This window comes from Miscanthus floridulus, chromosome 1 (assembly GCF_019320115.1).
Source record: "Miscanthus floridulus cultivar M001 chromosome 1, ASM1932011v1, whole genome shotgun sequence".
Lineage (NCBI taxonomy): Eukaryota > Viridiplantae > Streptophyta > Magnoliopsida > Poales > Poaceae > Miscanthus > Miscanthus floridulus.
In genome coordinates this window covers 151,427,831-151,448,102 of record NC_089580.1, presented here as the reverse complement: position 1 = coordinate 151,448,102, position 20,272 = coordinate 151,427,831, and the positions used below count along the sequence as shown (strand labels likewise).

Here is a 20,272-nt window from a genome sequence, read left to right as displayed (position 1 = left end):
CAACTAAGACCGAATCTAAGTGAAATATGTTGTAAATGAGATTCCAAGGTGCCTACTCGGCACCTGCCAGGTGCTCGGCAGAATGCCGCTTGGCCACGTGCATTCCCTGCTGCTGCTGGTGCCGCGTGCCCCTGCGCTAAGGATGCAAGTGGGCGGCGGTGGGCAGCCCACGCCCACCCCGCGTCCGCATCAACTGCAAGTGTTATGTGAGCTGACGTGGCAGCCCACATCTCGCCGCTCTCTATTTGTGTGTTGGAGCGGCAACCCGCAAAGTGCCGTAAGCCCGCAACGCACTTCCGCTGCTATCTGCTAACCTCCTCCACCCTGCCACAGTGCCATAGTGCTAGTGCAGTGAATCAAACACAGCTGCTGCTGCTCCTGGTAACACCACGTTGGGTGATGGGTACCCCCACAAGCCGTGGCGGGCGTCGAAGCGCTGGGTCTCCACCTTCGTGGACATGAAGATGGCGTGTCCGTCCAGGTGCACTGCGTAGGAGTCTAGGAGATGATCTCGATTCCATCGAGCAACAACGGCAACGGCAGGCTATGGCAGTTCCAGTTCCAGCGCCATTCCATGGACGGACCCCATGGCTCCACCTTGGTGCCGCTCCTACGCCCCATCCGAGTAGTCGCATCTTGGTGCCGCGATCTTTCTTGTTGCTCCACCGGAGGAGGCGAAGCACGGCCCTGCCGCCCGCATGCACAGCCTCCCCGGCCCAGCCACCCTCACACATGATCGCGCCAGCCACACCACCAGCGCGCACGGACTCCCCGGCCCCACGCGCACCGACTCCCCAGCTGAGCTCACCGCGACCGTCGTATCCTGCGCCTGGCGGAGCTCGTCACGGCCACAGTCTCCTGCACCCCCGGTCGAGGTCGTCACGGACGCTATCCGCGCCGACGCTGGTGAGCTCCCATCCTCGGCGTTTCACTCCCTAGCCGGGTGCCTACTTCACGGGCTCGACGAGTCCGCCACTGTCCGCGCCAGGACGAGGGGAATGACGGGGACGGCGACGGCGGGACGTGGAGGTGCTTGATGGTGGCGGGGCGGTCGGCGGGCGGGAGGTACGCGAGGAACACCGTCCTGAAGCCGCCGTCGCCGAGCTTGCATGCCACGTCGAAGCCCGCGGTGGCGGCGCGCAGCTGCTCGTAGGTGAAGGACGGACGGTGGTGGTGGAGCCCGTGCCAGCGGAGGAACGTCGTGGTGTGGGATGCCACCGAGGAATACCCCACCGCCGCCGGCTCCCGCACCACTACGCCGCGGGAGCGGAACCGGCGCACCACGATGGCGGCGCAGAGGTAGAGCAGGAGCAGCGCGAGGAGCGACGCGACGACGGCGAGCGCCATGGTGGATACGTTGGTGCCGTTGCCGTGCTGCTGCTGCTGCCGCGGCGGCGACGGGGGTGTGTGGATGTGACGGCACGCGGCCGCCGGCGAGGAGGAGCAAGACAAGGCGGAGGAGATGCGGTCGCATTTCAGCATGGTGCGGCGAGCGATCCAGGCCAGGCCCGCACGGGCGAGAAGAGGGAGGGAGATGTCCAATGCGTCGTCGTCAGCACCAGCAACCGGCCTCCTGCGCCAACGCGGCCACGCCCGCCCGCGGAGATCTCTGTCGCCGTCGCCGGCGGAATCGAGTACCGCCGCCACCGCGGGCGGATCCACATGCACGTCAGCCCCAGCGCCAGCGTCAGTCTGACTCGTGCTTGCGGCAGCCCCAGCGGCGGTCTGACCCGCGCGCACGGCGAGCCTCGGCGGCGGTGTGGCCAGATCAGCGCACGGCAGCCCCAGCAGTGGTACCGGCCTGACGGCGTGCACGGCGGCCCTTGGTGGCGGTGACTCTCTTCCTTGACCGGCGTGGCGTCTCCCTCCCTTCCCGACCCGCTGGCATGAACGTTCCGGTGTGTGAGCGTGAGAGAGGGGACAGGGGTAGTAGAGAAGGGCATCTTGGACATCTTTATTGGCTAGACCCACATGTCAGAGCTGTCAAATGGTGAAAAACGAACGGAAGGTGGACGAAATAACGTTGAAGGCAAGAAAGTTTAGCGTCATGACACCAGGGTGTGTTTGAACTTTTTAGTGGTCTATAGATCAGAACCATCTTTCATAATGACACACATGTAAAAAGCTCTTATTTATAGCGGGGAACCGGATTTGGGCCATGGGCGCCTCCCTTGCTGCTTTGGCGGCTAGAAACACAACAGAAATACGTAACCTAGTCGATAACGCGTGAACCGTAAGGCAGTCGCGAGTGATGAGGTCCAAAAACACGCGGTATTAACACGCGGAAATTGGAATTAACTACTGGGCGCAGAAAGAAACTGAATAAAAGCCTCGCCAAAAGAAAAAACTAACTAACGACAGAACCAAACTTAGCACCACCGCACATGTGTCTCAGCAGATAGATGTAGTTGATGTTCGAAATCGAATCACATTCTTCTTCCATCTTCTTTTGGTTAGTGATGACTTGGTGTGGAATCTTAGGTTTGATGGGATGTTTACTTTTTGTAGAGGGTGGAAATGACTTTTGCGATTTATTAAGGCATTGGTACGGGTGTATATATAGCACTATATAATCGCACCACCATTGTGTCGTGCCAAATAAAATTTGACGGCACGACACGAATTTTCTGGAGCTTAATTAAAAAGGACAGGTATATATCTGCGACTAAAGTTGGTTCCAGATGTGGCTATCTGGCGTGCCAAGAATCTGACGGATGCTCATCTAGTCATCTACTATGACTTTAGAACCTGGCCAGGTTTTGGTGCACATTGTCAGCGAGGATGCTGCTGTGCCGACTGCCGGCAACAGATGAAGGAGAGCAAGAAAAGGCAGAGGAGGCGGTAGAAGATGAAGCCCAGGGTGTTTCGACAAGGCCCCGAGTGGGTGAAGTAATCGAGAGAAGAGAGAGATCATCCAAAAGACCAAAACTTTCTGAATCCAGACCTGTCCTCGCCCCTGCTCGTCTCTTCCCCCTTCCCCAATCCTCCCTGTTCTTCCGAATGGCTGACACATATTCAAGCGAAACTTTCAGCAGAAGAATGACCATGAACAAAGGAAAGGATTCCACAAGTAAATTATCTTTTAGGTACCCTAGGCAACTGCCGCTGTGGAGAGCAAGGCCCGCCTGACATGGATCGGCTTGAATCTGATGGGCGAGGGTATGCGCGGACGACCATGACTCCGTCCTCGTGCTGGCGTCACTGGCCGCTGGCATTCCGCATTCGCATCAAGTCCTCACGGAGGCGAGGAGGACACGACGATTTCCCACCCCTCCGGCGGGACTTCCCTTCCCTTCCCTATCTTTCTGGGACGGCAGGAGAGCTCCAGTATTTTGGTGTAACGCAAGCTGGTCACGGGTTGCCGGCTTTTTTTGAATGGACAGGGACACAGTGTTGCCGGCTTATAATGTCAGATCGTCATTATCTGCAATAGAAACCTCGTTTCATCAGTACGTCTATACTAGAAGCCTGATCGATACAATTTTTGCTGGGTTGTTTCAAGAATTCCACCTAGTTTATTTTGCCAAAGTTTGAGGTCTATCGCGGTTCTTGTTTTTAAACGTCATCAGTTTTGATAGCTCGAAGTAAATCTGTCCAAAGCACTAATCAAGGAATTTTTGGAATTAGAGAAATGTTTTTTTTTTTTTTGCTTCTGCAATCATTCAATCCTTTAATTGCCTACCTAGTGTTAATTGATGCTACAGTATTGCATTAGTTTTGGCAAATTCTACCCGCTGCAACAATATTCAAGTGGAAGTATGGAAATAAAGCAGCAACGAGAAGATTAGAAGTGTTGAGTTCACCCATTGTAAAAAAAAAAGAGAGAGAAGCAAATGAAGCAGCAGCACATGTAATAGCTAGAATTTTCTTTTTTCCACGTAAATATGATTGTAATTGGGTAAATGAACCCCCAGATTTTGTTGTTAGCAAGATCGTGGACGATGTAAATGGTTTTGATAATCAATAGGGTCACCATGACGGCCTTTGCTCAGAAGAAGTGGTAGCAGTTGAAAGGTGCAATCAGCTTATCGTTTTGTTCTGCAGAAATTATTTCATCCTCGTACCAGAGGCCATCCTGCAGTACAGCGTCACCTGACTACTACATTATGGGGAAAATAATTGCTGTTTCAGAATGTTCTCATCATAAAAAATTCCAGACTTTTATCGTTAATGGCTGATCTTGTCAATCTATCCCATGCATTAGCAAACCAGAACTAATCGTTCTTTCAAAACAAGACCAATGACCCAATTTTCTATGAATGTCTCCCGCAGCCATCGCAGACCTGATTGTTTCCTTCAAGCTCTTCTTCAGAAATGCGCACCATTTCAGATCTGCATCGTTTTTCCTTCTCACGTTCCATCACAAAAGGAATATCCTCCAAGTCCAAATACAGGCCATTCCTGTTCTGTATCTCATTTTATAGAATTTCTACGGTAGTTTCTACTCCCTCGGGAAGTCGGGATGCGCTTATTGTGCTCACCCTTCCTTTCCCTTTCACTAGTTCTGAAAAAAGGACACACCAAGTGGAAGGCTGAAGGCGAGTTGAAGCAAACAACTGACAGTAACTTATTCACAAAGCCAACTCCTCTACATGGCAGCATTATTCATTATCTTATACATACATGATATAAATAGAAAACTTAGTGTCGACGAATGCAGTCATAGCATTACACACTAGTATTTACCAAGGCAAACGATAAAAATTCAAGCAGCTCCTCCCCAGCATGCACTAAGCTCAGGGCATATGATTTTTACCAAGAGCAGACACCAACTAATGGAATACATGCACACATACATCTCTCCTTCCGGCCCGTCTACCCATTCAGAATTCAGAAACCAAAAGGCGGCAAGGGCAAGATGTTGTTGAGCCCAGACGATGACCGGATCCTCCTCTTCCTCAGCCTCTCGGCGATTATGAACGCGAGCTCCAGAGACTGGGACGCGTTCAGCCTGGGGTCGCAGTGGGTGTGGTAGCGGTCGCTCAGGTCATCGAAGGTCACGGTGCGTGACCCGCCAATGCATTCAGTTACGTTTTGCCCAGTCATCTCAAGGTGGACACCTCCAGGGTGGCTTCCCTCTTGCTCGTGCACATCAAAGAAGGCCCGTACCTCAGCCTGTGACAGATGAAAAAGTTCATGGTTAGTCCGTCACGGTACCTGCAAAAGTCATGCACATTAAAGAAGCATGACTAACTTATGCTATCCAATGATCCCAACCGTATGAAATAAGAAGAATAGAGCAGGCAGCGTTTTAAGTGATTTATTATGTGGGCATAACCATCATTGAGCAGGTACCTCAATGACTCAATCAATGAACATTGAAAAGCCATTTAAAAAAAAAACTTTCAACATATACAAGAAGAAGTATATTTGGTCTAATGGTACCTAGGATTCATACAATTTGGTGACCAAATATTAGTCATCTTTCCAAGACAGATTGTTTTTTTTTTCAGCTCTACTAGAAACTTTTACGGAATGCATATATAAGTAGTTTCTGTGTGACGTACAAGAGATACATCAGGTTAAGTAAATGATTTATATTTGACATAAGTCTCTTTGTTTTTTTCGTTTCTTGATTGGCGACTTTTCTTTTTTGTAAACTTGACTCTGTTTTTGTCTTAATGTAACCTACTGTAGGGGGGCCCTCCAGATTCCAGAAAAACAGTATCTACTGCTACCATCCTCTCCCCTTGAACTTAAGCCCCTAAACATCTTGCTTTATTCATCAACCAAAGTCACTATCGCAGCGGTTGCAGGAAAAACCCAAATCAATCATTTGTCCAAGAAAGATGCTTAACGCACTATAAGTTTTTAAAATTACAAGACTGCCCAACCTCCATATTCCAACCCCACATCAGCAACTACTGATTTCAGTAGACCCACTAGCATCAAGGACCGTATCATCAAACTTCAGAATATAACATGCACTATCTTGTGACCACCTAGGATAGTGATCAAAACTATTATAGCATACTAGTCTAAGAGCCACCATCATTATGGAACCTAAGATGGGCATCTGTATCAGTACATGACACAACATTCCATAACTATGTTTCTACGGGTCTAGATTCTTCTCAGAGCATACAAACTTCTGGCAGTATTGATCAGTGACCAATTTTTGTACTGACAAGTAACAAAGTAGCCAACTAGTTAAACGACCAGTTGCAACAACAGTTTGATCCCACTATGATTCAAACTGTGCAACCAAATGTTCATTCTTTTTTCTTCTTTATGCTAATGGTGTCGCATACCATATGAGAACTAAAGGAACACATATATATACTCGAAATATAAATATGCAACCAAATTGACCATGTTGTATCATACTGGTGAAAGCCATACAAAAACGCAGTTTATAGATAAAGGGAACATACCAGAATGTTGTCAAATGGACGAGTCTTTAGACCGCAAGGAGCCTTGATGGTGTTCCCGTGCATCGGATCAGTGATCCAGGTGACAATTTGTCCTGCCTGGCGGACCGCACGGATAAGGTGAGGTAACTTCACCCTCATGTTCTCTGCCCCCATCCTTGTAATAACGGTGATTCTCCCAGGCTTGTTTGTTGGATTCAGTATATCGATCAGCTTCACCAAGTCGCTGGGGTTCATTTTGTCACTTACCTGCAGACCATTTTTCCTATGATTAGAACATGTGGTTACTGTATTTTGTTTTGTTAATGAAAAGTTGGTTTTAACTCACCTTGATGCCAAGAGGGTTGGCAATACCCCTGAGGAACTCAACATGGGCACCATCAAGCTGGCGAGTGCGCTCACCAACCCAGAGCATGTGGGCAGAGCAATCGTAGAAAAGACCAGAGGTGGAGTCTTGGCGGGTTAAAGCTTGCTCGTAAGGTAGGAGGAGGCACTCATGTGAGGTCCAGAACTCGGTAGTCGTCGTCAAGGGGTGGTCCGGTGTTAGGCCAGCTGCAGACATGAAGCCAAGGGCTTCATCAACCCGATGTGCCAATTCACGGTACCTACAGCATCCCAACAATGCTCACTTGGTCACATCAATAGACAACGGCACAACCAACGAAATGGACGAAAACTTAACAATTTTCCACCATAACATTTTTTAAGAGGAATCACCAAAACAATTCGATAATAGACATATCAATATTTGAATAGCTGTTATTGAAGCTGGACTGGATTGTTGTTCGCCACTACCATATTCCATATAGGAGTAGTAGACTAACATATGTAAGAGGTCGTAGTCCCTTGGTGGGGGTATAAAATTTGAGATTTTAAATTGATAATTCAAACTACAAAATAATACTCCATCTATTCCAGATTATAAGACGTTTTGTCTTTTCTAAATATGTTACTTTTGCTATACATCTAGACATAGTGTAATGTATATATCAAAAGTTATGAATCTAGAAAATATCTTATAATTTGGAACCGAAAGAGTACATATTAAAGTTTGTATGGTCCATGAATTTAACATTTAACCTCGGAAAAAAGGAGAAAAATATGAAAAGTTAATGAAAAAGAAGTGTGGGAGAAGGATGGAGGGTGTGGACAAAGACAGTCCTGTCAAAAAAGGTCACACAGTACAATTCGGATCTGACTATGACAATTACTTACCTGAGTGAGTCTAGTAACTTCAAGATTCATTTGCTATAAGAATATAACTGAATGGTTGCCACAAAAAATGTAATTTGGTGATAGTTACTTTTCACGAGAGATCTATGTGTTTGGACAGGTTTCGATAACCACCCCCCCCCCCCCCCCCCCCCCCCCCCCCCCCCCCCCACGTTCGTGCAACACTACCTTTTCTGTCCTTTTCAAATCAAAAATTTGCTCAACATTGATAGGGAAATATACGCGGGGATGCAGTTCATGAAACAGGCCATTTATCTCTGTCAGCGACCGTACGCCACGTTTTTCACAGCGGAGACTCGGAGAGCACTAATTCACAGCTGTCGTGGTCCCGGAAAAAAATTGCCAGTCAACTCAGTGCATGGAAGATTTTTTTCACCTGTCGCCCTGCTCGCTGTGTTCGGTGAAATCAAGGTTCCACTGCGTGACGCGCTGCATGGCGGCGTAGCCTCCGGTGGCAAAAGCCCGGAGCAGGTTGAGCGTGGAGGCGGACTGGGCGTACGCGCGGATCATCCTCTGTGGGTCGGGCACGCGGCTCTTCTCGTCGAACGCCTCGCCGTTGATATTGTCGCCCCGGTAGCTGGGCAGCTTGACGCCGTCCCTGACCTCGAACGGCTCCGACCTCGGCTTCGCGAATTGGCCGGCCATCCTACCAACCTGCAGGCGCACCAACAATCGAACACGTGTATAGGTCATCATCTAAAAAAAATCAGATCAGCCTGAAAAGGGGAGGAAATTTCGTGCGCCGTGTCGTCGAATCGTACCTTGACGACGGGCATCTGGGCGCCGAACATGAGGACGGCGGACATCTGCAGGAGGACGCGGAAGGTGTCGCGGATGTTGTTGCTGTTGAACTCCTTGAAGCTCTCGGCGCAGTCGCCGCCCTGGAGGAGGAAGGCGCGGCCCATGGCGGCGTCGGCGAGGCGCTCCTCCAGGTGGCGCGCCTCCCCGGAGAAGACGATGGGCGGGAACGCCTCGATGGTCTTGAGCACCGCCTCCAGCTCCGCCGCGTTCGGGTACTCCGGCAGCTGCAGCGCCTTCTTCATCCTCCAGCTGTCCACCGCCCACTTCGCCGCCGGCGGCGCCTTCGTGGCACGGGCCGGGGCCGCGTCGCTCTCGGGCGCGACCGTCGTCGCCGGCGACGAGGTCTTGGCGGCGGCCGGGACCACGACGCCGGGGTTCTTCGACGGCTCCGCGGCGTGCACGGCGCGGACGGCGCAGCGGCGCCTCACCGGGAGCAGCGACGACGGCGCGCGGCGGGGCTGCGAGGCGGACCCGCCGGAGATGGCGGCTGCCGCGGCGGCGGCGGCGTTGTTGAGGGCCATTGCGGAGCGGAATGCAGCGGCGAGGACAATTTAATCTAACGTTAGGGTTCGCGTAGACGGGTAGCGGAGGAGGCGGTGCGTGCGTATGGCGGGCGCGGTGTCTCCTGGGTCGGAGAGCAGCGGGGTCGGGGGTACTTATACGCGGCCGGAGCCGGAGTTGGTGAGAGCGAGACGTGCCAGAGTTGAGAGACACCAGGAGGCAGGAGCCGCGGTAGTTGGATAAAGCGACCCGCTGGTGAAGCAGGAGGATGAGTGGATGACCGGTGGGGCCATGTCGTGAGTGGGTCGTGGTTCGGCTCGGTTTCGAGCTGATTTGCTTGCTTGCTTAGCCGGGCTGGTAATCCGGTGATTAGCGGTGATGGTGGGTGATGATGGAAATTAAAATTGGACTATGCGGTGATGTTAACCGGGCAACAGACGACACGTGTAAGCTTGCGGTTTGTTCTAGATGTGTGTATGCTAGCGATTCCTAGTTTGAGCACCAGTGGCGTGCATCTATCATTGTGTCGCGTCTCGGCGTACGTCTAGCGCATGAACCATGAAGACGACTCCTTTGACGTATACAACAAAGCTTCCAAAAATTTTCCGTACTTTGTTTTTTGAAAAAAATTGAACAAACCAGCACCTTTTATAATTTTTAGATACTATTAGACATGTCCTTTACTTAAAAAAAGTCAGATCTATAGTGCACTCGGGTATTGCAACACTTGATTCCATTGTTCATCTTCCTCCTCGCCTCCTCCGTCGCCCACCGCCCTGCTGCAGCCACGGCCACAGAGTTCCGGCGAAACCCTAGCGCGACTATGGCGGCCTCCTTCTTCCCCTCCCCGATCTTCGCCTTCCGCGGCGAGCTCTAGCCATGCCCCCCTCCCCCGTCCCGACTTGGCGCGGCCACCTCCACCGCCACCAAGCCCCTAAACCGCCCAGCCAACATCCCCATCGCCTAGACAGCCTTCCTCTCCCCCCCCCCCCCCCCCCCCCCCCCCCCCCCCCCCTCCCCTCCCCCGAACCCCCTTCTATGCCCGCCGGACTTGGAGAAGAAGAGTGAGAGAGGTCGGATTTTGCTGTAGAAATCGATCGAGTGTTGCACGCTCGAGAAACACTCGAGTGTGGGATAACATTCCAGAAAAGAAAAGAAAAAACTTTGCAACAAGCAGATTTTGGACATCATGCATGCATGCCATGGCTAGATATCCTCGATCTTATTATATGCTAGTGGCATGACTACGGTACGTCAATAATTAACTAGACTCAGTCCTCCACATGGTTTAATGGTGGGCATTGACGCGCACTACAGCCCCACTAAACAAATCTACCCATCGTATTTTTTATATAAGAAAGGGTTAAAAAAAAAGGCTTGTTGTGTCCCGTGCATGTATCTGCAGCAGTGTTTTCGAGTTTGATTGCTGTTAGGTGCGGTGCGAGTCTCCTTCGTCATTCTTTTGACTTGCTCGCCAGAGCGGGCTGCTGCGGCAGTTGGTGAGCATGCAGCAAGAGCCCAGAAGAATCCTTAATAAACTTTTACACTAAAAACGAGCTGCTAATCAACGATCAGCCATGTGTTGGGCTCGGGCGCTGCACTACTCTACTCGTACTGACAGAGAAGCCTACCTGCGCTGCACTCGAGCCGAACGAGAACGGCAGACGAGCCGTGTGCTCGGCTCGGGCGCTCGGCCGTGCAAGCCGCCGAGCCTGGACAATTGACGACGACGGCATCAACTGCTGTAACCACCACCATGGAGTGGAGGACACCTCGACCTACCCCGCTCACGAGCGTGCCACCTTGGACCACCGGGCCCCACCCTAAAGCGCCCGAACTGTCGCACGAGAGGCACCCGCACCCGGGACCGTTCGTTGCGCAGCCCCAGCCCCCAGGCTCACGCCGCCTCGCTGCAGGTGGGGCCAGCGTGTCTGGACGGTGGGCATGGGCACCCGAGCCTGGCCCAGTGAGATCGGATCCATCGGGCTTGTGTGGGCCGCAAGCTGCTCTTGTCCACACACCGCACCACACTAGTTTTTTTCCCCCAACCTAATAACCACAGCGCAGATGATGACACAATTACGCTTACTCACTCACCTATGTAAACACACATGCTGATCGTTTCCACACACAAAAAAAAAAAAAACAGAACACATGCTGATGCACACACCGTATATCTATGAACACGTCCGGAAAATAAGATTAGCGTGTCGACAATTTAGATCGGTAGAGATCAGGGACGAATCCAGCCATGAAGTTCACCAGGGTCATCACATCTATACAGTAGGGTCATCGTCGTTGATGGATTATGATAAACAGTACTTCTCTACTAATTTTGCCGAAGTCATCGGGTCATGCGACCCCGGTAACGTAGGCTAGATTCGCCCCTGGTAGAGATTTGCTTTGGTTTATCGAAACCTTGCTTTTTGGTCCTGCCACTTGCAATGCACGCCAACACATGGTTTGACCTTCGGAATCGATCACGGTGCTAGATTATTATAATATATACTCTTTTCGTCCCAAAATATTATATCAACTCTACCCTGCACGTTTTCTCTATTTGCTCAATCCCCATTCGCTTGGCTGCATGCAAGCACCCAAATTATAGTTGCATGCACAATTAACTAAGCCAATTACCCATGTGGCAACTATTCTTTCTATAAAACAAGAGTAATTTGAGTTCCACACTGATTTTTCTAAAATGATTAAAAAATATAGGAAATTTATAAGAGCTACTCATACCATTTTTAAATCTTTAGATAGAGCTACTCATACCATTTTTAAATGCTCAATGTTCATGCCCACAACCAATCGGCTCAGTTTTTTTTTGAGGTGCTCATAGGGTAGGGTAGGCTGTATGCTCGTGTATTTATATTGGTGAATGTATGTGCATGTATGAGTGTGTACGTTTGTACTGTGTAATTAAAATAAATCTAAGAACAAAGCAGTTGCAGCTGTAAGGACCGATTCGATGCCTAGAGGCGGATGATTGAATAGAGCCCAATACAAGTTTGTGCAAAAACAACAATAAAAAATAGCAAATAAGAAAAGCTTAAAACTGACATGTGTTGGTTTTATATTGGTTGGTCCGATCGTCTAGGGCATTTTTTTCCCTATTTGATCCAAACATCTCTATACCGGTCCAGGCCAGTTTTTTCCTACAACCTATAAAAATAAGGTATTTTTGTTCTTTTTCCTCCCCCACTTCAATCCAAGGTGTTGTGTAGTCTCTTGGGTGTTTTTCAACTTATGTAAAGTGCTCCTACACCCACAGACACACAACCGAGTAGACACAAGCAGAAGTTCAAATAAATGAAATGAATGCAATATAAATATGAATGTGAGGCAAACTAAACAAGGAGGAGCATCATTTATTTATCAGAGTCCGAATCACCACTCTCACAAGCTCACAAAGGCACCACTCTTGCTCTCCAATTCAATAGACATCTTAAACATCACCCAAATCCTATAAAGGGTGAATTTGGATCTCTCATAAGGCTTATAGCTATGAGATGGGGTTTAAATTGCCCTCCCACATAACTAATGGCTGGGGGTTTTTTAGAGAAAGGAAATCGGCTTGAGCCGGTTTACACAGGACTAGCCTGCTCACAATTAACTGGGCCTAGTCTTGGTTCCTTGGTGCCAAACGGTCACTTATCCTTCACCTTCACCTAGTTCTTCAAAGCTAAATCCTTTCTTAATCCTTCACCCAACCTTTGCCATCCTCAAGTCAAGTTTTATTTGTATCAACAGTTGACATACATTGAAATATGTTTTCTACAATAATCGTAATCCTTGTTTGAATGTTTTGGCCTTCATATCCATTCTTGTGATCAACTAATTTTCCATGTTGATTTTCCTCTCCGATATGGTTCCCTCCTTCCCTCCTCCTAGGGAACCATATCTGTCTATAGTGCTCTAGCTTGCCTACCCTATTCCTAGCTCGGCTTCCTGTTGCTTGTACTCGGATATTGTCCCCTCCTCCCAGGGAACAATATCTGTCTTGCTAGCTTGCTTGCTTCCAGCTTGCTTACCGGTGGCAGCCCGGCGGTTTGAACTGTTAAGGCGCCCTTGATCAAATTTCTTCTTTCGTTATGAAGAAACTACTAGGATATACAACTTACGTGTCCCGGCAAGGATGAGTGGAGATCGAAACGATGTTTGGTTCGCTTTACTTTAGTTTCAGCCCCACCAAATCCCGCGCTGGGACACCTTGATTAATTTCCAAACTTTACCTACCCAAATCCGAACCATGGATGACTGGGTGGGTGCCTTGGACATTTTTTTTGTGTCAAGAAAAAGCCTTTTGAGTTTGAGCGTTTCCAATTCTTTTTTTTAATGCGTTTTCCAATCCTTCTTGGGCTCTTCTTCGCTGTTTTTTTTTTTTTCATTCGATGACTAGAAATTGCAGGAAAATTCACCTGCCACACCAAGCACAGCAGAAGAATGAAGTACCGCACTATGACATTACCACCATTCACCAACCCCGCCGGCCGCCGGCCTCCATCTCCATCATTAGCTCATCCACAGAGTTCTGGTTGATCAACACACAGGAAAACATATCCGTGAATGATGTGTGTCCGATCCTGGAGTTCAGCGGTCCACATGCCTCAAATAAATCGACAGATGTTGTCTGACGGTTACTTCGTTTTGATCGTATCACTTGTTATATAGCTGTGTATTCATTAGCTATAGGTAAAGTTTACTTTCGGTTGGTACGACACACAATCTTGCTAGACTTGAAACGGAAAGCAGTTCTCGCAAAATTAAATACCACGCTTTCATCTCACTTGCCCGTGTGGTTTGCTTACTACAACTCTTGCAATTACATTCATATACTCGTCTTGTGTGTTAGTTGCTTGACTAGCTTAGTGTAGAAGTAGCTCTAGTGATAGCTTGTTTTAGTTGCCTTTCCAGTAGCTATTGCTAGTTGTAGTTAGTTTTGCTAGAGTAGCTTGTTTGTTTGAGTGATACAATTTAGAGACCAAGGCGTTCTCTCACTCGTCAATCCTGGTTTTGAGGCCCAATGTTTGTATTTCTTAGCATCACTGCTACTAATGACACTAAGAAATACTTATGGTAATTTATTGTGACTTAGAAAGAATATATATTTGAGGAATTCTGTAAGCGCACAGATATACCATTGTAGCACTTTATCCAGTAGTATTTCAGGTATCGTTATTTATATTTTACTGACAAAGAAAATATTGATGACTTATACTTACGATGGATGAATAAACCAACCAACCTTATACTCTAAACATGGGTAAATCAAGAGATAAGATAATATATATAAATGATAAATAAACACTCAGAGTACTCTTATGATAGCAATAGCAAGACTAAGTAGATGTAAGGGAAATTAATTCTTAAGTCATTCTAGTTACAAGTCAAAGCATACATTGATGTGCCATATCGCCTGGCGACCACCTTGGGGCATCCAACACCTGCACATTTATAAGCCAAGAGCCATGTTACCCAAAAAAACACGACACCTTTAGTTTGCCATTAGTATTATCAGACACATGGAGAAAATGAACACATCCAGAAAAGTCCCAAACCTCTTAACTATTGTGTCAATATATGAATGCGACCAAGATACTTCTCAAGTCTCAACTTGATCCCTCATGTTTCAAATCCGATGAGCGGTGGACCAAGGAACATTACTCTATTTTTTCCAATACACGGTCAAACGAAGAAAGTGATTTTATTTTGAAATACAAGGGTCGGTGGTGGACCTGATCGATGGCCAAATCCGCGGCCCCTCTCTATCCACATGAATTATTTTCGCAACAGCCGCAACCATTTGTGTGCCATTGCAACCTTTGACTGTTGCACAGTTTCGGCCCAGCCTAGACTACCTTGGACCTGGATTACATTGTTGGGCTACAAAAGGAAGGCATGGAGCCCAACGAAAGGAGAGTTTTTTTTTTAAAAAAAAAAACTTATTCGTTTAGCTTCAAAATCGCCTCTGGAGTCCAATGATAGGAGAGTTTTTTTTAAAAGAAATATAATAATCTTCTTAAGAGCTTGTCCGATTAGCTTCAGTCCGCGGGGATTGAGGGAGATTTTGGCCCTCGCAAGTTTTTTTTTTTCCAATCCCCTCGGATTATTAAAAACTAAAATTGCATCTAATTCGACAGACTATAACAAGCGGGGTGGTGGCGCAGTTGGCTAGCGCGTAGGTCTCATAGCTAAAGCGAGTGATCCTGAGGTCGAGAGTTCGAGCCTCTCTCACCCCATTCTTTTTTTTCTTTAGTTTTCTACTTTCTTTTTTGTGTCTTCTCCTTTCTCTTTCTTTTTTTTTCTACAGTTTTCTATTCTCTTTTTTGTGCCTTCTCCATTCTCTTTCTACATACATCTTTAGTTTTTTTATGCATTTTTCCTTCTTTTTTCTTGAGTTTCCCGTTCTTTTTTTAGTGCCTTCTAGTTCTCAATTGTGTTTCTACATACATCTTTAGTTTTCTCTGCATTTTCGATTGTGCACCTCGACAAGCTGCTGCTTCTCCTTCTTGCCACTTATTTTTTAATTCTATTTTCCCCTTCGATATGCATTTCAAAACCTTTAAGTCACTCCGCCACAAGCAAGAGGAATGTGAATCCTATTCTCCCTCACCCACACGCCTCCTCGAATCGAATTCGAATAAACTAAAGCAAGCAGAAGCAGCCATGGCACAGCACAACCGAAAGGAAGGAGAAAACCCACGAATACGTTTGCCAGCTATCTAGAAAAACAATGGTCGCCTCATGAGTCAGCACCTGGGTGTATGAGAGGATGAGACACCTACGCTACGCCCTACCCGTCACCTGGCACTTGTCACGCACCTGAGCCTTGGCCATCCGCTGCTCTCTAGCTCGTCGTAGGCCCGTAGCTGCTCTCCCACGTGTGCGTGCGTCTGGTGTGACTGACACGTCGCCCGCGCGCCGTCGAGGGATCGGACGCCGCCGCCCAGGCCGCATGGCGAGCGCGCGGCCGTCGCAGGCGCAGCGCACGACGTGGTGCGCCGGCTGCGGCGCGTACCTGTCCGTGGCCCCCGGGGCGCGCTCCGTGCGGTGCGGGCTCTGCCACGCCGTCACGCGCGTGGAGCGCCGCCCGCACGGCCTGCACCACGCCGCCGTGGGCTTCATCAAGGGCCTCATCAACGCCTTCACGCCGCCGCAGCAGGCTCCGTCGGGGCCCGGGGCGGCGCTCCAGGGGCCGCCGGCGAGCTGGGGCTTCCCGCGCGTCCGCGGCTGCAAGAAGCGCGCGCTGCTGGTGGGGATCAGCTACGCCGCCACCAAGTACGAGCTCAGGGGCGCCGTCAACGACGTCAACTGCATGAGCTACCTGCTCCGCGAGCGCTTCGGCTTCCCCGCGGACTGCATCCTCGTGCTCACGCGTAAATATAATACAGTCTTGGCGTCTCATCTTTTCTCGAGTTTTTTTGCTTGGCATGATTACTAGCATTAACAACTGTCCATCGGCTGCAGAGGAGGACAAGGAGCCTGGTCGGGTGCCGACGCGGGCGAACCTGATGCGCGCGCTGCGGTGGCTGGTGGACGGCACCAGCGCCGGGGACTCGCTGGTGTTCCACTTCTCCGGCCACGGCGTGCAGAAGCTGGACAGGGACGGCGACGAGGCGGACGGGTACGACGAGGCGCTGTGCCCCGTGGACTTCGAGGACACGCGCGGCGGCGGCGTCATCCTGGACGACGAGATCAACGCCGCCATCGTGCGGCCGCTGGGCAAGGGCGTGAAGCTGCACGCCATCGTGGACACCTGCCACAGCGGCACCATCCTCGACCTCCCCTACCTCTGCCGCCTGTCCAGGACCGGGTACTGGCAGTGGGAGAACCAGCAGACCCGCCTCTCCTCCGGCGAGACCAAGTGCACCAGCGGCGGCCTCGCCATCTCCATCAGCGGCTGCGGCGACAGCCAAACGTCGCAGGACACCACGGTCAGTACTGAGAGTCTGAGACCCGAAAGCTCACTGCTTGCATGGACAAGAAACGCCACCACAGCGCTCGAAAACACTACTAGCCTTGCTCAAATGTTCTTGTCCGTCCACTGTACGTGCAGGCGTTCTCGGGGTCTGCCTCCACCGGCGCCATGACGTACAGCTTCATCAAGGCGGTGGAGTCGGAGCCGGGCACCACCTACGGCCGCCTGCTGACGGCGATGAGGGCCACCATCCGCGACAACGGCGGGGAGTTCGGCATACCGGGCCCCATCGGCACCTTCTTCCGCCGGGTCATCACATTCAGCTGCGCGCAGGTACAAATTACTCTGAAACGAAAACGTGCATTATATTGCTGCTCTGGACTCCGGTGCCTGCTTGATCGTACATTGGATTTTGGTTTCGCAGGAGCCCCAGCTGTGCGCTTCAGAAACATTCGACATCTACAGGAAACCCTTTCTCTTGTGACTCCTTTCCTTTAAATTTGCGAGATTAGCTCTGCACGCACGTTATACATACGAACACGGTTCCTAGGTGTGTTCTTTTGTCTCCTTTATACTACAAGTACAGTTATTATATACTTGCAAGTGATGTGCTCTGTTAACCAGCGGCGTGAAGGAGCTAGAAGGCGTGCAGGATATTGATCTCTTTGAGTATAAACTCTACATATATAGTGGAAAGTGGAACTGAGATGTTGGCAACGCCATGTCGGGAACCACAGCTTCTTGCAGGCACACAGGAAATTAGTTATGCTCACACAGTGAGATAGAGGCGGTTCTTTTGACTGAAATTTTGTTGATGAAAAAATTGATGATATATGCTGATTCATAAGTGTTGTTGAGAAATTGTCCCATTGATCAGTGCATACACACAAAGCAAATGTTAACACAAAGAAATATGAGCTCTTTATTTCTTCTTCTCAATGTGTAAAACATAATACATCGAATTGGTTTACCGGGCTCTCCCTTGCACTTTTTTTTGCCAGGGGAGGCAGCCAGCGAGAAGTTGTCTAGAGGTTTCTCTATTTACTTTGGTTGTGTTTAGTTCAGCTTCTGGAAAGTGATTCTGCTGTCAAAAGGTAGAACACCAAATAAACGGGTACAATCAGAAGCTGCTTTTCCAAAAGCAACTGTTTTCAATTAGTATAGTTTTAGGAGCATCTTAGACCCTGCTTTTGCCTTTCACCTTTCTGCTTTTACTGAAAATAGATAAACATTTACAACTGTTTCAAAGGAGATAAAAGAGAGGGGATATGTCTCATAGTTGTTTTAACCAAACAACTTACTCTTTTTCACAACACATATTTCACAACAGCTTTTCCACGTCTCATAGCTGAACCAAACAGACCCATTATCTGTCTCCCACATGCTCCGATATACACGTGTGATTCACCCATAATTAAGTATTTCACAAGTGTAAATTATTCTTTCTTTTCTTAAGCACAAATCTTCCGCCCGTCCCATATCTCTCAACATCTAACGCGACATGCATCACAAATGCCCAACCATTCCTTCACTTCTTTCTTAGGGTAATTAATCTGGCATATGCACAAAGAAGTTATTGTATGCTTGAACTTGGACAGAGGGGCCCCGAGTACCATGGGCCTAGTTAAGTGGGCTAAGGTAATCATGAACCATTCAACATCAAAAAGCCAACCTCAAATGATATATGCAGTGTTCCTACAAGGAATGATAAGGACTGAATTGAATCTATTTCTTTGAGGGCAACTATGGTAGGCGATTGTTGACCTGAACTTCTCATGATAAGTGTGGCAAAGCACAGAGTTACAAAAAGTAGGAGTACAACAGGACACAACAAAGGAGCAAAGAACAGATTACACAAGTAGAAGATACCACCGGGCACAACAAAGAAACAAGAGGAACACAACTCACATACAAATACAAATGAAGAGACAAGCCAATAAGGCATGACACGACCCATAAAACGACCATTGTTCGTTTAAGAGCGCCACCACCAAACAACATATACTCATCGGCACACCATGGCCATTGTGCATCCACGACACCCCTTGTAGCTATGTCGATCTATCACTTCCCTCCATCCGAGGGATCACCCAACGGAAACGGGACTGAAGGTGGTGGGAGCGGCAAACCGGGGCATACTAGACATAATATCTCCCTTAAAGTAGATGGAAACACCTTTCCCAGTGTAAGGAAAATGGACCCTAGGCCCATTTACTTTGGATTTTGGTGTTTGATGACCAACACAACCAAATTGGACTAATGGATTTGCAAGTAATTGTTTTGTAGTTCAATAGGATGCAAAACGTGACTTGGACGAAGGCGACGTGATGATCCGATGATCAACACCTCAAGAAAGACATGTGAAGATGCAAAGAAGACATACAAGGTCAAGCAAAGTCCAAGCACGAAGATTGGAACCAAGCCGAACGAAGATCACGAAGAAACGAGCTAGGCAGAGGTGACCGGGCACTGAGCGAAGCAGTGACCGGACGCACCGGTGACACTGTTCATCGTCACGGCAATGTTTTCAGCGTGACTGGACACGGCAGCACTGGACAACCGGACGCACGAAGTGCAGCGTCCGATCGTTTCCAGAGAGGTTCCAGAGCGGCGCAGTTGGGACCGGACGCGTCCGGTGACATGCGACCGGACGCCATCAGCGTCCGATCAGTTGATCGCGCCGAAGATCAAGTGACCATTGTGAGTGACCAGACACTGGTGGATGATCGACCGGACGTAGGAACTGTATTGTTCGATCGAGTCCAGAGAGGTTCCAGAGCGACGCCAGCACGACCGGACGCGTCCGGTCGATGATGACCGGACTCTGAGCTGAGTCCGATCAACGCGCGTGCTCCAACGGTCGGGACAACCAGACACGTTCGATCAGGACATGATCAGCGTCCGGTCAGTAGCAGAAAGCTGTGTTTCGTCCCCAACGGCTACTTTCTTAGTGGGGCTTATAAATAGACCCCCAATCGGCCATTTGAGTGGTGTGGAGCTGAGAAAACATACCAAGGGTGTTAATACACCATTTTAGTGATCTCCACTTGCATAGTGCTTAGTGATTCATTAGGTGATTAGCGTAGGTGCTTTACGAAGTGCTTAGGTTGATTAGACCACCACTTATGCGCTTGCTCTAGGTTTAGGCCTAGTGTTTAGTGAGGTTTGCATACCTCTTACCACTTGATGCTTGTGTGCACCATTGTTGTACATTGGAGGGGCTTGTAGTCTTGCGAGATCACACCAACCGCGTTTGTGGTGTGGCCGCCACCATGTACCAAAGGGAACAAGGCCCGCGGCGGTTCGGCCAAAAACTTGATAGTGAAGACGGCGGGAAGCGATCCGGGAGAGGCTTGCCAGAAGGCACACCTAAGACCCACTTGTGCGTGGAGAAGGCCCGGGGCTATCCACGGAGTTACCCAACCGGGAGCTTGGCCCTTGCGAG

The 20,272-nt window shown here is 49.2% G+C and overlaps 2 protein-coding genes and 1 non-coding gene across 4 annotated transcripts; 2 read left to right on the top strand and 1 right to left on the bottom strand.

Annotated features, from left to right (window-relative positions):
* Positions 1-4,543: 4,543 nt before the first annotated feature.
* Positions 4,544-9,041, bottom strand: LOC136543971 (phospho-2-dehydro-3-deoxyheptonate aldolase 1, chloroplastic-like). Its single transcript, XM_066536277.1, has 5 exons — positions 8,366-9,041; positions 7,981-8,258; positions 6,700-6,976; positions 6,375-6,620; positions 4,544-5,115 (listed from the first exon to the last, which is right to left on the bottom strand). The coding sequence occupies exons 1-5, from the start codon at positions 8,924-8,926 to the stop codon at positions 4,831-4,833; spliced, it is 1,647 nt and encodes a 548-aa protein (XP_066392374.1). The 5' UTR covers positions 8,927-9,041; the 3' UTR covers positions 4,544-4,830.
* Positions 9,042-15,061: 6,020 nt separating this feature from the next.
* TRNAM-CAU (transfer RNA methionine (anticodon CAU)) lies at positions 15,062-15,148 on the top strand. The gene is given in 2 exon segments: positions 15,062-15,099; positions 15,113-15,148. It is a non-coding gene; the product is annotated as a tRNA-Met (tRNA).
* Positions 15,149-15,611: 463 nt separating this feature from the next.
* On the top strand, positions 15,612-17,739 carry LOC136497901 (metacaspase-1-like). 2 transcript variants are annotated; one of them, XR_010769459.1, is made up of 5 exons: positions 15,612-16,285; positions 16,377-16,843; positions 16,966-17,160; positions 17,252-17,377; positions 17,452-17,739. XR_010769459.1 is itself a non-coding variant. In XM_066493796.1 (4 exons), exons 1-4 carry the CDS (start codon positions 15,865-15,867, stop codon positions 17,309-17,311), a joined length of 1,143 nt encoding a protein of 380 aa, XP_066349893.1. In that variant the 5' UTR covers positions 15,612-15,864; the 3' UTR covers positions 17,312-17,739. The 2 variants fall into 2 exon arrangements, 1 of the variants encoding a protein (XP_066349893.1); XM_066493796.1 differs by having other exon boundaries at positions 17,252-17,739.
* The last annotated feature ends 2,533 nt before the right edge of the window (positions 17,740-20,272 follow it).

Coding starts and splice junctions, on each gene's coding strand:
- LOC136543971 (XM_066536277.1), bottom strand. CDS start 8,926: ATGGCCCTCAACAACGCCGCCGCCGCCGCGGCAGCCGCCATCTCCGGC. Junction 6,977..7,980: donor CACAGCGAGCAGGGCGACAG/GTGAAAAAAATC, acceptor GGGATGCTGTAG/GTACCGTGAATTGGCACATC. Junction 5,116..6,374: donor GTCCATTTGACAACATTCTG/GTATGTTCCCTT, acceptor CATCTGTCACAG/GCTGAGGTACGGGCCTTCTT.
- LOC136497901 (XM_066493796.1), top strand. CDS start 15,865: ATGGCGAGCGCGCGGCCGTCGCAGGCGCAGCGCACGACGTGGTGCGCC. Junction 16,844..16,965: donor AAACGTCGCAGGACACCACG/GTCAGTACTGAG, acceptor CTGTACGTGCAG/GCGTTCTCGGGGTCTGCCTC. Junction 17,161..17,251: donor TCACATTCAGCTGCGCGCAG/GTACAAATTACT, acceptor TTGGTTTCGCAG/GAGCCCCAGCTGTGCGCTTC.